Here is a 15,573-nt window from a genome sequence, read left to right on the forward strand (position 1 = left end):
TTTTTTTTTTTTTTTTTGTTCAATCTATTAATTTTTGGATGTTCGACTTTAAATTATTTTGTTGATTCGAAAAAATTAGACGTAAAAAAGAAGCTCGATATATTGTAGATTTTCGAGAGAAGTATTGAGCACACCCCAAAATTTGACATAAATTATTAGTTTTGTCCTGAACTATTGACAACCTTAAAAACACTCCTCTACTTGACTAATTAAATTTAGATATACCAATGATCTCCCACATGACATAACAAGTGGTCTCAAACTCTCGTAGGAGCGTATGACTCTTATTAAAATATCGAAAAAGTGTTGAAAACACCCTAAACTTGACGAGAATTAGGAATGTATTTCATTCATGTTGAAAGATCGTTTGTGTATCTAAGTTCAGTTAATCAAGTAATGAATGATTTTAAGACTATCATTCGGAGATGAAACTAATAATTTGTGTCAAATTTAGAAGTGTTTTCAATACTTCTTATTTTCATTTTTGAATTTTGGTTGAAAGATTTTTTTTTCTTTTTTTCATAAAGATATCAAAAGTTATATTAATTTTAAATTAGGTATAAAAACTAAAATTACAAACATTCAAACAAGTTGTAGGGTTCCAAATTGCAAATACCCAATAAGTCGACAAATCTTAATCGCCGGCTGCTACCGCTGCTGCTCAGAGCCGCCACGTCACTGCTGCCGCCGGTTTCCGCCTCGCCTGACGCTGCTCATTCGTTTTCTTCGTTGCACTCACTAAGGTAAACATCACTGAAATTGTATGTTCAGCCCATTAGTGCTTTTTGTCTATTTTTCAAATAGAGGGAAGGGTTAAAAACATAAGTACTTAGTTTTTTAGAGTTCATACCTAAATGAATAGGTGTGCGAATTTCCTACCTAGAAATATCACCAACTTATAGTTGAGGTATGTTTTGATAAATAGTTCATGATAGTTCAAGTAGGAAACTCACGCATACCTATAGTTCAGGTATGAAACTTGAAATAGTTAGAAGTGTGTTTTAATTATAGATGATAGTTTCAATAGGAAATTGACACACCTTATAGTTCATGTATGAAACTAGAAAATCAGAATATTAATTTATACCATGACTATATATATATATACACTTTGATGCTATCAAGCATTAAAGGTTCATTAGCTATAGTTCAGGTATGAAACTCGAAATAATTAAAAGTGTGTTGATAAATTATCGATGATAGTTTCAATAGGAAACTAACACACCTTATAGGTCAGGTATGAAACTCATGCATACCTATAGTTAAGGTATGAAACTCGAAATAGTTAGAAGTGTGTTTTGATAAATTATCGATGATAGGAAACTGACACACCTTATAGTTTAGGAATGAAACTAGAAAATCGGAATATTAATATATACCATGACTATATATATATATATACTCTAATAGTATCAACCATTAAAGGTGCATTAGTAGTTAAAAAGGGAGGTACGAAAGTAAGAGGTAGTGCTTCTAAATAATTTTTCTTTTTTGCTACAAGTGTTCTTTTTCCTTAATTTTTTTCTTATTTGGATCGGGTCAAAAATCCCTTAAATATATGACATGTATAGTCATAATATTTTTCACGAATGATTATTTAATATATATTTTATATTATTAAATTATACATAATCATAAAAAATTAGTATTATTTGTCATAAACACAAAGCATTGAAAAACTTTGATGAGAAAAAAAATGAAAATAAAAAGGGAGAAAACCAAAAACAAAAAAAATAACTATAATCTTATAAAGGTTTAGTTCCTTGAGGCCTTTGAAACTCTTCTGTATTTGTTCAAGAAAACAGTTTCTCTTAATAAAGGTTTAACCTTTTGGAGATTTAGGTTAAACCCTTTGCTTCAGTTCCTCCAAGTTACAGGATGGGAAAGAAATCAGGAAAGTTCAAGAAGAAGGAAAACAACCCTCCAAAGAAATCAAAAATTGATTTTTACAATGAAGATGATGATATGATGAATGATGCTATTGATGCCTGTAAGTTTTTCCCTTTTATAAACTCTATCTACTTATCTTTTTATCAAAGTTAGCATAAGATACAAAAACCCCAGACCCCATTTGTGGGATTATACTTATTATTTTGTTGTTGTAGCATTAGATACAAGAATATATATGCAAAAAAATGTTTTTTTAGAGAGAAATTTACTTTTTTGAGTCCATGGATGGAGAGAGAGCATTAGAGCAAAGATTGAGCTAGTGTTTTGAGTTTATGGATTCTGAATCTTAAAAAAATGCAGCTTTATAAGGTTTGAGCCAAACTTATTGGATTCTGCTGAACCTGTAGGCGAAGCTATAGCTGGGCGAGGGGCGAGGGGTGAGGGAGTGTGTTATAAAAAAATGTTTTTACATGTTAAAGAATTTATCTGTTACTAATCTTTTTGGTTAATTTGTAGTTCATGAAAAGAGAGATATCATTCCACTGAATGTTAATGAAGATTCGGCAGAGTCGGATGAGGATAATGAGCATCCCGTGTATGATCTTAAGGTGATAATGAATTTTCTTTTGCAACTTTTATCTTCATACTGAAGGCTTATAAACTGTATTAAGAAATTAGAGTACTAATTTGATGTAAAGCAAGTCAACTAATTACTCAAGGTTGGGGAACTCTTTCCTTTGTATAGGAGGATGAAGATGAGGAGGATGAAGATGACGACTTTGATGATGCTGAACTTACTGGCCTTGGTGCTAAAAGTATGCAATTAAATTCGATCTTGTGACTGCCTTTTGTTATTGAAATGAAATACTTTAGCTGAATTGCCTATCCTGTTTGTTTGTTATGAAATTCTTCTCTGATATTCCCTTTTAGTGCTTCTGAAGGCAACATAGAGCATAAGATCAGTTTAGATTTATTTAAGGAGTTTCCTCTCCCAAAAAATGGAAAAGAAAAAGATAAAAAAAGCAGAATAGAAATATAGCAGCCTTTTACTCTCATTAAGATTTTGAAAATGCATGTGGGGTGGTGGTGAGAGGAATTCCTAGTGTTTGATTATTGAATTGAGGTTAATTAGGCCGGAGACTAAATATTAATGGTGTGTTCGAACTGTGTAATACTGCACAAAGCTCAGTAGGTCTAACCACTTAGTTACTATTTCTACTGTGGCTCCTAGTTCTTAAGTTTCTCTGAACTGAGCTTCTACACATAGATGACAGGAGGAAGACTCCTTCCATACTTATTTGTTGAATTAATAAGCAAATTTGTTTCCTTCGGGTTCTAGCTTTTACATTTCTTTTGGTTCTTGATCTGTTAATATATGCCTCTTTTTTGCCATATTTCCTTGGATCTTCTGTCTTTTAATATATAATTTTTTTGAGTACCTATTTTTGCTTTAGTTGCAAGGACACAGAAATATTTACAAGCTACTATGGGTGGGGTTGAGGATGAAATGCATGATGAGGCTGAACAGGAGAAAGAAGAAATGTGGGGAAGAGGAAAGAACATTTATTATCAAAATAAAGAGGTAGCATTTCACCTAATTATTTGCTTAACTTTCATTCTTTTATGACATAATTATATATGGCACGCTTGGAGAAACCAATACTTTACTGGCTTTAGAGACAACAATATGATGTCAGAGGATTATCCTCTCCTTACTGTTTCAACAGTACCTGTAGGCTGTAACATAGTTCTTTGATCATGTCGTCATTTGCATGCAATACTTGATGTCACTTGAACATTTTTGTTTGTTAGTATGTTGAAGAGTCAAGTGATGAGGACCTTATTGCCGAGGAGGAGGCAGAGGTATTGAGAATGCAGCAGAAAAAAGCTAAATCCCTATCTGCAGCGGATTTTGGGATTGAAGATGATGAACTCACATTTGAGGTGAGAAATTCAATTTATATCAATGTTCATTTGATGATTCTTTCTTATATTTTGAGGTTGGAAGTGAAATCTTATGGGTAACATTGCAGGAAATTTTGGTCCAAGGAAAACCTGGATCAGCAGTTTCTGCAGATGGAGAAGCCAAAAATGAAACTGGCACTGCTTATGAGGAAGTGCAGAAGGATTTGAATGCTTTGACAAAAGAAGAGCAAATGGATGTTGTCTATAGGTGAGCTTCTCTGTCCAACATATGCTAATTTCAGGGCAAAATGTTGCTTCTTTTAAGTTCTATTGCCTGTCATTGTCGATAATGTTATGTAATGTATCATGATAATATCAGTATAGGAAAAGGGAGGCACATAAGTTACAATTAAATAGATATCAGTACATTCTCAATAATCGGGAAAGCAAAATAGAAGAGAAAATGGCAGGTGATGAACTAAGTTTTCCTACAGAATAGTTTATATTTAAGTTTACAGCTAAAGGTTGTGGAAGTTGACAACAACAACAATAACAACATACCTACTGTAGTCCCGTAAGTGGGGTCTGGGAAGGGTAGGATGTACACAAACCTTACCCCTACCTTTGTTGTGGAAGTTGACAAAAGAACAAAAACTCTATGTGTTGCTCAGTTCAGACTCCAATATGACAATGATATTTGAGGACCCATTTCTGCAATATCCTCAATTTGACCATTTAAAAATGGATCATGGTATGTTAGTGTCAGAGGTTTCAGTAGGAAGTTCCGATAGTTAGCAGCTGTCCCTGTTACATATCTGTTCTGCACGGAGATGGCGGACTTCAGGATATTGAATACCATGCTAAGCAGAGAAGCTTACTGATGAAGATAAGGAAATTGGATCTCAATGACACTTTTTTGATAATGCAACTCATAATCGTGCAATAGAAGAAAGCCAGAAGGAGCATGCCTTGTGTCACATTGTTATCAATGGCTTCACATTTTTTTATGAGGAAGTTGATTCTATGTCTAGGAAGTACAATTTATTATCGAGGCAAAGTGGTAGGTCAAGAGTGCAATGCCAGAAGATCTTGAGAAGTGGGGCCACTGGATGTTAGTAACCACTGCATCTATTTTCTTAAATGTGCCTCATAAGCTTTTATTTGTATTAAGATCATGTAGAACAAGGAGAAAAGTAGGCTTGTGGGTCGCAATTGAGTCACAAGATCAAGATGTTGAGTATTCAAGGGTAGTTGTCTCAGGTTCAAACCCCAACAAAGGCAAAAACACTAGGTAATTTGATTTCTTCCCATCTGTCTTGGTGGACAGGGTTAACCAGTACCTCTATTGGTGGGAGGTAGCATATACCCCGTGAAATTTCCCAGACGTCATGCTTATTAAAAGGAGTAGTCAAACGTAGCTAGCTATACGGAGGCATGGGAGTCAGGGAGCTACTTCAGAGGTGTCGATGTGTTCATTTCAACAAGGAAGAATGAAATGGAGCTTTCACAAGATCTGAGGATTCACTATGGAGTTCAGTCCATGATATATAGATGAGATTACCAAATATCTAGTTATCCCCTGGACGAGATCACTAAATATGTAGTTAGCCCCCTGTCCAAATTTATTGTACAGGATCAGAAGTGTTCAGTTGAAATGTCCGTCCGTCACGGCACAATGGCCTTCTTTTATGGAATTCTACATTGCATGCTTGTGATTTTCGAATCAAATGTAAGAATCTTCGATGTGTGTTGTCTGCTTCTAATGTCGTTGGCTAGATATTGTCTGGGAGGTTGCTAACATTTACTTTTGCAGGTTATATGATGCTTCTGACTTGTTTCTCAATAAATTAAAAAAGTTGTGCTTCTGATCTATGATCTTCTTGTGATTACAGTTCTGCACCTGAATTGGTTGGTTTGCTGTCTGAGCTTGGTGAAGCGCTTGAGCAGCTCGATAACAAAGTTAATCCCCTATTCAACAAGGTATGTGCATTGGAAATTCCACTAACTACAGGTCGGTCGCTATTATGCTATTCAAACCTGAGTCTGCTGTGGAAGATACTAGTCTAACTGCGTATTGGCGTTCTCGCCAAATGCCAAATTCTATTTACAACCCCAAGGCCTAGCTCAAGTGGCAAAAGGTGGAGGATTTGTGGCTTAGGTCGCAGGTTCAAGCCCCACACCATGCAAAGCGAAGCCCGGTATTTAAGTGGTGAAGGGTAGAGGGGCGGGTCCATTATCCATCGAGTTTAGAAGGCTGTGATTGGTCCAAAGGGCGGGTCACATATGAATTTCTCGGTTATCAAAAATAATAATTCTATTTACATTGTGAAATCCACACATACATTTTAGACCTGCTTGGCTGTGGTTCCCTTTAAACAGTTTTCAGGTTCTTCGGTGACAGTTTTTGTAGTTAGTTACTTGGGATCTGTTATAAAGATGCTCAGCTGAAAGGATGAAATAATGAAGGTTTAGAAATGATTGGTTGGGGTAGTGTAACTGACAATTTTAGTTAAAACAGTGAGAGTTGACTCATATAACAATGGAATTAGTCGTTCTTCTAGTTAGAAACTGAATGCAGTTTTTGGTAATATTGCACCTGTCAGCATTTAACTTCTGTTTTTCTCTATTAAGATTAATGGAAAGACTATGATAAAGGGCGGGATGCACTACATTGAAGTGGAGAAGCTGCTTCTGCTGTCATATTGCCAAGCTATATCTTTCTACCTTCTTCTCAAATCTGAGGGGCAGCCAGTGCGTGATCATCCAGTCATTTCACGCCTTGTGGAGATCAAGAATCTGTTGAATAAGGTTACAACTCATATCATAGGATTCAAACAACGAAACATGGCCAAATTACTGCTTGCCAGTTTTTGTTAATTCTGTTAATGATGACATTGTTTGCTGGAAAATCAGTCACTTGTTTATGTGGTATATGCATAATTGATGAGATAAGACTGCTTTATCTAATCTTTGAGATATATGCCAAGTGAATTGTGTTCACATACACATGTTGAAAACATTTATTTGCCGACCACCTCATATGGTAATCAGCAGACTTTCAATATAAAGGTACTACCATTAGCTGTTAAAAATGGAAAAGGTTAACACATAGTGTAGTTATTTTGCTCATGGAGAAAGCTAGAGGACACTTTATTATCTAGTTGATACTTATGAAATATATCTATATGTTTGACAAAGGTTTCAATTCTTTAATTCACCCTCCTTGTAAAAATCTATGTTATTCTGTCTGCATCTGGGCGATTTCTTCTTTAGTTTAGTGTAAAAAGTATCTTAGTGCTAATCTGAACTTGTTTATTCATCCATCGGCAGCTTCTTCCTCCCTTGCCCTTTTCTATATGAAGCTTGATGAAATCGACTCCAACATCAAAGTGCTTTTTCATTACTGTATTTAGCAGTGTGAAATCTTTAGGTGTAAATTGCATCACCCAGATAAGGTTTATTTTGTTTTTTCATGATATGGTTTTAAATTCAATATATGTTTATGTGTTAATAAGCGAACAACTTTTTTGATGGTGTTTGGGAAATACCTACAAGGACTATACATCAAGCCTTCTATACAGTAATTGCTTAATCATCTATTCATCCTGGATATTATGTATGTACCAAATATCTATCGATCATCAATCAACAACACCTCAATTCTAATCTAGTCGAGGGCTTAACGTCTAGTTATGAATTCTCTGTACTGATTCTGCTCTATTGGGTCCCCTTCATTCCCAAACATACAAAAAATAGAACCTCGATCTGCAGTTCAAACAACTCTTTTCCACTACATTAGAAGCTCTATGATGTCTTTCTCACCTTGTGTCCCCCATGACTGCATCTGGATAACTTCCTATGCTTCCTTTCCTGCCCCTCTATTATCCTTTCTACCAAAAAAACATTTAGCATTAAATTCCATACTGCTGTCACAAATATTCAGTTCTAACAGATGGATTAAATTTCTTTGGTTGTTCTACTGTTCCACAGAAAATGTAAAGGACAACCCTTTTTTCCTCTTCTTCAGTTCTCTGTAAATGGACATGAAGGTCACTTATTCTACCACCCTTTACTGAATCGTCATTTCCGTACCCAAGTATCCTTCCTTTATCTTACATGTTGTTTTGCAAAACAGTTAAAACCCTTAGTATCCTACTCTTGCCTTTTTTCTCTTATCTTGTAACCATGACATTCGGGTCAGCTTGTGCACATCTCGACTAACTCCACAGATACCTGCACACCTTGTCCACTTCATTAACCACTAGGCCAAACCCTTGTGTGCCTCTTGCATATTTATTCCAAGTGAATACCCCATAAAAATATTCTCCAGCCTTCTTCTTAATTTGTTTGATAAATATATCTGTCTAGCATAGCTAGCTAAACTCATTTGTCAAATAAGTTAAATATGTGGATTTCCGTGGAAGGATTCTGTAATTTTTTAATCAAGTTTTCTCGAGTCTTGGAGAATTTGAAGTGGGAATAGTATGCTAACTGATCATAACCTAACGTATCAAATTTGTTAATCATGTACTGATTAAACATTTTTAGCTTGTTTAGATGCTAAATGATGTTGCCAAATAGTTGCTAAGTCCTCTCCTTTTTTTTTTTGATAACCGAGAAATCCGTCTGTGACCCGCCCTTTGGACCAATCACAGCCTTCTAAACTCGGTGGATAATGGGCCCGCCCCTCTACCCTTCTCCACTTAAATACCGGGCTTCGCTTTGCATGGTGTGGGGCTTGAACCTGCGACCTAAGCCACAAATCCTCCACCTTTTGCCACTTGAGCTAGGCCTTGGGGGCAGTCCTCTCCTTGTTCTTCTGCTTTATTTGATTCTTGGCTATCTTCATTGCGTATACCCTGCTCCCCTCTTCCTATCTTTATAGGTGTTAACAAATTAATTTTTGCAGATGAAAGAACTTGATGGATATCTTCCTTCTCTAGAAGACTTGTTACACAAGAATGTTGATAATGTAACTGGTGTAAAGTTGGCGGGAAGGAACTTGGATTCTAAATCTCTCCCCATTAGTGACAAGCCTTCTGTGGTGTCGACTGATATTCAAGAAGCAGAGGTAATTTCAGTTTGATTCATCTTATTTTGTTGCTCAAAGCATAATATTTTTCCTTCTTTTATGGGCTGATTTTGAATTAAAACCTTTTGTTGTTTTTACTGAGCAGCTCTGTAAGATTTAGTCTAATTTTTCCGTTGTTTTAGCCTCATGAAGCTGAGTTGGCGGAGTTAAATGGTTTAAACAGTCAACGGAAAAAGGAATCAAAACGCAAACGCCAGGTAAATGGTGTATGTATCTAAGCACACCTCTGTTTTGCTTATCAACCATCAGCAGGTGTGTCCACTGTCACTGTTACAATACGAATCAAGTGTCACCAGACTTGTGCCAGTGTCATTGTCATTTTTATTTCTAGCGACTCTTTTGCCCATGTTTCTATCTGTTGCAAGATCACCAGATCTCTTCTTTTTTTACCAGTAAGATGTAGATCAAATTAACTAACATTAAAGAATTGTGGCAGGATGATCAAGTTGGTATCCAAAGCATGGAAATGTTAAAAGTGAGAGCTTCTCTTGAGGAAAAATTGAAGCAGACAGGTGTTTTAAGTTCCATTGCACGGAAAAATGAAAAACAAAACAAGCGCTCACGACTTCTGAATGGGTATCAATTTGCTTCGCAATTTATTTCTCCATCTACCTCTTCTGTTAGTCAACATAAATTAATGCAAACGTGTCACTACTGGGAAGTCTAATGAATTATATGCAGGCTGTTGGCAACTCCTGATGATTTTGATGATGATGCCATGGGTGCTGAAGATGATCGCGAGACACGAAGTTTAAACAAGCTGTCTAGGCTTTTAACTCCTCAAGTAGCAAGACCCAAGGTGTGGATCACAACTGCTTTAATTCTGTCTTCATTTTGTTGATTTTCTTGTAAATAAATATCCTATGTCTTTTATGTGAGTGTATGCAACTGCATTGAGATATGATTCTCTGAACTTGTGGAATTTGACAGTCATTTCAACTTCTGTCTCTGTGGATGGCTCTCTTTCGCTATAGAGTTGCCCCCTTTTCCTTTTTTGGTGGTCACTCTAATATTTTTCCCTTATTCCTTCTTGCTTCTCTTATAGCAATTCCCAAGTATGTGAAAGAAAAAAAAAAGGAAACCTTCTTTGACCTTGATATTTATAAATGGCCAATTGATTTGTGACGGAGCAGTATATCTTTGCACATATTTTCAAGAAGTTACATATTTAGATGTTGCAATTGAATGAGGTCATAATTTATGTTATTTGAGTCGTATTCTGTAACATTTTGACTGGATGCTATTGTTAAGTTTTTAGTTCTCCAGTGTGCTTATCAGAGTGACTACAACTGTGTTTCTAGTTTCTACTGTTTGATGTCACAGTTTTCTAATTTGTGGCAATTAGGATTATTTTGAAGCCTTCATGTTGGCACATGTTGTGTTTAGCTGCTCTTCATTTTCGAGTTCCAATTTTATTTTTTCTTTTGATCAAGTAAGTTATCACTGATAATAACAAGGCCAACTTGGCTGTACACACAAGATATACCAAAAAAGTAGAAACCTACAAAATATGGTTCTCTCCAAAAGACACCCAATCCTCTATACAAATAAGAACTACATGGGTGCACCAAAAGAGAATAAGGGATCGGAGACTACTTCTCAATTGAGCAAAGCTCATCCGCACCCCTTCAAAAGCTCTCCTATTTCACTCTTTCCAAATGCTTAGAGCTAGTGGAGTAACATTCCACGCCTTGTGCCTTCTTTCTCCTAGCTCCTCTCTTCCGGCTGACATCAACTCCTTCACAGATCTTGGCTTTACCTAAGTGACGCCAAACCATGTAAACATATCCTCCCATAACCTCGTAGCTAATTTGCAATGTAACAAAATACGATCCACGTCCTCACCAGCATCCTTACATAAGAAACACCAGCTCATGTAGACAACCTTTCGCTTTCTAAGTTTCTGTGCTGTCAAAATCACCCCTCACAAATATCTGTATTACAAGATCAAATAAATGCAGTGTGGTTAAATAATTGTGCAAGCAGTTAGTGCTGACAATATTAAGGTACTGCAAAATTTGCTTTGACACTTCTTCTCCTTTCCTGTTTCCTCGGGTATTATATTCATATATATGTGTGTGTGTGTGTGTACAACTGTACATATATTCACTTTTTTGTTTTATAAAAGAAATAGATATTGTCTAGTATTTGAAACCAATCGGTAATCGCGTAGGGGCCATTATAGGGGGAAGTACTCCTTACTAGGAATTTCTCCATTCCTAGGGCTCGAACTTGACGACTACATGTGTGTCTATTTTGCTCATGTTAAAGTGGATTTCTGTTACAGTCATTTTCGTTGCATGGAATCCTTTTCCTGCTTTCAAAATTCGTCTAGTATGTCTCCTGTAATTTAACCTAATTAGATGTATTATAACAAGTTTTGTTCCTTTTGGAAGATAATTTCTGGTGATGATGATTTACCTAAACGAGATGACATTGGAGAAAGGAGAAGAAAGCATGAACTGAGAGTTCTAGCTGGAGCTGGAGTTGAACCTACTGATGATGTCAATGATGAGCCTGGTGACCATGCAAGTGACGATGTTGCTACTTCTGACGACAGTGAAATGGACTCAGATATGGAATTCTACAGAGAAGTCGAAAAGCAACATTCAGCTAAGCTTGCTGCTAAAGAAAAGATGTATTCCAGGTTAGACTCAATATTGTTTTAAGATTGTTAAAGCAAGCATGCTAAACTACTTTCATGTGAAAGATTTTGAGGATGCCTCGTCAATATGGATTATTATGTATATCCTTTTAGTCCTGCAATTGTCATTTAATTCACCACAATTCGCCACTGTAGAACCCCAGCTATGCTGTCAACGCCAGAAACCGTTGTGGATGGGAAGCGCCAGATAAATTACCAGGTATGACATATTAGCCTTGCTGTCAATTGCAATCATGACATTCCTTTTTCTTTCACTAAGCTCGGCGTTTCCTTATTTTCTAGATGGAGAAGAACAGAGGCCTTACTCGTAATCGTAAGAAGCAAGATAAAAATCCAAGGAAGAAATACAGGGTAAGTGGCTAAAGCAGAATTACTTGTGCTTGAAAGAACCAGTTCCCTTATATAAACAATGTTGACAAACTGTGTCTACTTCTCTCTCTTAGGGGAAACATGAAAAGGCTCAGAAACGTAGGGAAGGACAAGTTCAGAAAATTAAGAAACCAAGTGGTCCTTATGGTGGAGAAACTACAGGAATTAATGTTGGTATTAGTCGAAGTATCCGATTTAAGGGATAAAAGTCGCGTGATATGTGGTTTAAGCACACGTCTCAAAGTTCAAGTGCTTCAATAGACAAAAGCTTAGTATTTAAGTGGAGAATGGTAAAGTTGTGTACCCGTTATTCACCGAGTTCTAAACCTTGCATCACACTGGCCCTCGGGAATTTCTCGGTTATGAGTAAAAAGTGTAAAGAGTTGATATTCTCTTATTGTTGTTAAAATCAGTCTTTCCTTCTTACTTCCAATTTTGTTATCCTTGGAAGAGGGGAGTGGAAAGGCATATATATAGATGGAATGTGAACTGCTTCTGTTTCTTTTAAGCTTTTTTATTGTCTATGTTGTGTTGATGTCAACTTGCATACTTTTGTAATGGCTAGCTTATAATTTTCTTGTTTTCTATCATAAGCTATATATCAAAACACTTCTTGAAGTTGATTGGACCATGTATTTGATTAGAATCGTCAAAAAGTGCATGACAACTTAATTTATTCATAAAATTTCGTCCATATAACGACTGATTCATTAATTTCAAGATGTGTTATGATTAATAATTATTGATAATTCAAATTAAAAAACGCAAATACCAGATAGTTTAGGTAGAAAATTTACAAAAAATTGATACTTCTAATATATTTTTCACCATAATCTTTTAATTATTTACATGGACTGCCATTTAGTGCCATTTTTAAATTAAAAAAGAGAGTATACATTACACATCATCAGAGTAATAAGGCAAATATACTTTGATAAATGGTTGATGATAATTATGATAGAAAATGTGTCTGAATACTTCACTAGCTAGAATGAAATAGACATATGACACCATATTTTGATCTTGTTTAACTAGCAAATTTTGTGGTAACAGCTCGTGTTTGAGTGGAAAAAAGAGGGAAAACAACTCTTATGGTAACAACTCATGTTCGATTTCTCCATGGAAAGTAAGGAAAACAAGTTCATTATATTCCACATTGATTGTCTTCTCCACGCCCTTACCCTCCATCCTCATCACTAATAGTATATGCTTGAATTATACACAAACACTTTTAAATATTATTTCTGCTTAAAAAACACAAAAAATCAAGTTTAAAAACAAACTTATTTTTTGTAAAAAAAGACAATTTTTAACACATTTGGTTAAAATTTAGTAACTCCACAAAGACATGTCAATATCATGAGGTTCCATGCCATATGTACATTGAGGAGGAGGTAGCATTAGTCCTTCGGCCATATTCACAAGTAATTCCGGCATGTAGAAAATGGCCTCTTCATCCATGAACAACTCATTATATTCCGTAAACTTTGGAACGACGATGTCTTGTATGACTTGTTCATCAATGGTAACTTCCTCGGAGTTTTCTCCCTCCGAGGATTTTGAAGGGCAAAATGCTTCAGTGGCTGCCTTGGCGGCCACTGAAGCAGGAATAGGTAATCTCCAAGTTGAGTCAATGAGATATTGTGTGATCAGTTGGTCATCATTAATGATTACTTCCTCAGAGTAATTTTCTCCCTCTGAGGATTCTGAATGGCAAAATGCTTCAGCGGCCGCCTTTTGAATATGCTTGGCGGCCGCTGAAGCAGAGATGGATAACCTCCAAGTCGAGTCAACTTCCTCAAAGTATTCTCCCTTTGAGGATTCTGACGGACGAAATGCCTCGGCTGCTTCAGCAGTTGCCTTCTGAATATCCCTGGCTGCTGCTGAAGCAGGGATGGCCAACCTCCAACCTGAGTCAACAACATAATGATCATCATTATTAACAACAACTTCCTCAGAGTTTTCTCTCTCCAAGGATTCTGACGCACGAAATGTCTCAGTTGCTTCAGCAGCCGCCTTTTGAATATCCTTGGCGGTTGCTGAAGCAGGGACAGGCAACCTCCAAGCCGAGTCAGCAAAATTCAAACAAGCTGACCGGCCTTTAAGAGCCATGACCGCCACGTCATGAGCTCTAGCTGCCATTTCTGCATTGGGAAACGTGCCAAGCCATATTCTTGACTTTTTACCAGGTACTCTCACTTCACTAACCCACTTTTCGAAATTCTTCCACCTCACTCCCCTATAAACCGGGTGTCTAGTTTCACGAAACTTCTTCCTACCTCCACGTTTTTTTGGGATTTTCGAAGCTAGTAACAACATGACTTCTTCATTACTATTATTAACAAACTTAATTTGATGAGGTAGTAGTTGGTATAACTAGAGAAAGTGGATCAATATAGAAGTTACCAAGAATGTCCATTCTTGAAAATAATGAAATAGGAAATGAAAGTGTTTATATGATAAGTGAGTACTGTTTGGATAGTATATATTTATATATATATATAATAATAATAATAATAATAATAAGAAGAAGAAAAATAGCTTACAGTTGAGACACGAAGGAACACAGAGTGTTAGCAGGAGACAGGCTGCTAATAAGTACTATGGTGCCTCCACCAGTATACGTTCATTTTTACTCGTTCATGTTTGATTTGACATATTTATAAGAGAATTTTAGTGTTAGACTTAACTACATTTTATTCATACTTTTTTTCAGATTACAAAAATTCCTTAAATTTGGTGGAATCCGTATACATTCTAAAATGTCCCGATACATCGCGTTTCGATTTCGAATACATCGCTCAACATCCTAATACATCGTGTCTCAATTTTGAATACATCACACAACGTTCCGATACATCGGGTACGTCCGGATACATCGCGTAAAGTGATGTATTAGAAAATAGGAGCGAGCAATTTTTTTAAATGGTGGGAATTTTTAGAGAATATGGTAAAATAAGTCATGTATTTAGGTAATTTTTCTTGTTTATAATTAACTCAATCCGTCTAATCCATTCATGTTTGGGCAGGTTATGAATCTGCCTATCCATTTATTAGCTCAAGTTTATTTCAGTCCAACTCATTTCAACTCATTAAAATTGGGTTAATTTATAGCTCAAATTGACTCACGCCAAATCTTATCAAAATATTTTTTAAAATATGTATTTTTGATTCGATATGCTATATAATAATAATTTTACTAGGTACTAAAATTTGATAAAAGAATAAATAAAGCAATTAAATTGGACAGGTGAGTTATAACACACATTTTAGCTTATTTTCATCCCAATCCATTTCAACTCAAGTAACTTTTGAGAATTGGGCGGGTTACTAACTTGTCCATTTACTAATTCAACCCATTTTGATCCACATAAATTTAGCTCAACATGTCCATTTGACACCTCTAAATGTTTGAATTAGTAATGCTATAATATTAGTTATGTTGAGATTATTTCTTATGCAATATATGATTGGTGTATTAAAAATAACATGCATTGTATGATTTCTATAAAAAATAGATTTGTTTACATACCCTCCACAAATATGATAAAAAGAATGTGGAAAAGATTTTGAGGAATAATTGTGTCTTTAATCAAAGTATCAAACTAATGCATGCATTAAAATCTTTGCATTACTATTAATATAAATTTTC

The 15,573-nt window shown here is 35.7% G+C and overlaps 2 protein-coding genes across 4 annotated transcripts; one reads left to right on the forward strand and one right to left on the reverse strand.

Moving 5' to 3' along the window:
- Positions 1-575: 575 nt before the first annotated feature.
- Positions 576-12,508, forward strand: LOC102597593 (something about silencing protein 10-like). Of its 3 annotated transcripts, none has more exons than XM_015303183.1 (17): positions 576-743; positions 1,837-1,990; positions 2,407-2,498; positions 2,636-2,705; positions 3,345-3,472; positions 3,703-3,834; positions 3,924-4,063; positions 5,688-5,775; positions 6,427-6,603; positions 8,705-8,866; positions 9,010-9,084; positions 9,324-9,463; positions 9,569-9,686; positions 11,284-11,534; positions 11,688-11,751; positions 11,835-11,903; positions 11,996-12,508. In XM_015303183.1, exons 2-17 carry the CDS (start codon positions 1,879-1,881, stop codon positions 12,125-12,127), a joined length of 1,950 nt encoding a protein of 649 aa, XP_015158669.1. In that variant the 5' UTR covers positions 576-743; positions 1,837-1,878; the 3' UTR covers positions 12,128-12,508. The 3 variants fall into 3 exon arrangements, with proteins under 3 accessions (XP_015158669.1, XP_006340375.1, XP_015158673.1); XM_006340313.2 differs by having other exon boundaries at positions 1,843-1,990; XM_015303187.1 differs by having other exon boundaries at positions 1,862-1,990.
- A 742-nt stretch (positions 12,509-13,250) lies between these two features.
- LOC102597909 (dehydration-responsive element-binding protein 1B-like) lies at positions 13,251-14,300 on the reverse strand. Its single transcript, XM_015303498.1, has 2 exons — positions 13,872-14,300; positions 13,251-13,469 (listed from the first exon to the last, which is right to left on the reverse strand). The coding sequence occupies exons 1-2, from the start codon at positions 14,238-14,240 to the stop codon at positions 13,251-13,253; spliced, it is 588 nt and encodes a 195-aa protein (XP_015158984.1). The 5' UTR covers positions 14,241-14,300.
- Positions 14,301-15,573: the final 1,273 nt, after the last annotated feature.

Source organism: Solanum tuberosum, unplaced genomic scaffold (assembly GCF_000226075.1).
Source record: "Solanum tuberosum cultivar DM 1-3 516 R44 unplaced genomic scaffold, SolTub_3.0 scf00017, whole genome shotgun sequence".
NCBI classification, from domain to species: Eukaryota; Viridiplantae; Streptophyta; class Magnoliopsida; order Solanales; family Solanaceae; genus Solanum; species Solanum tuberosum.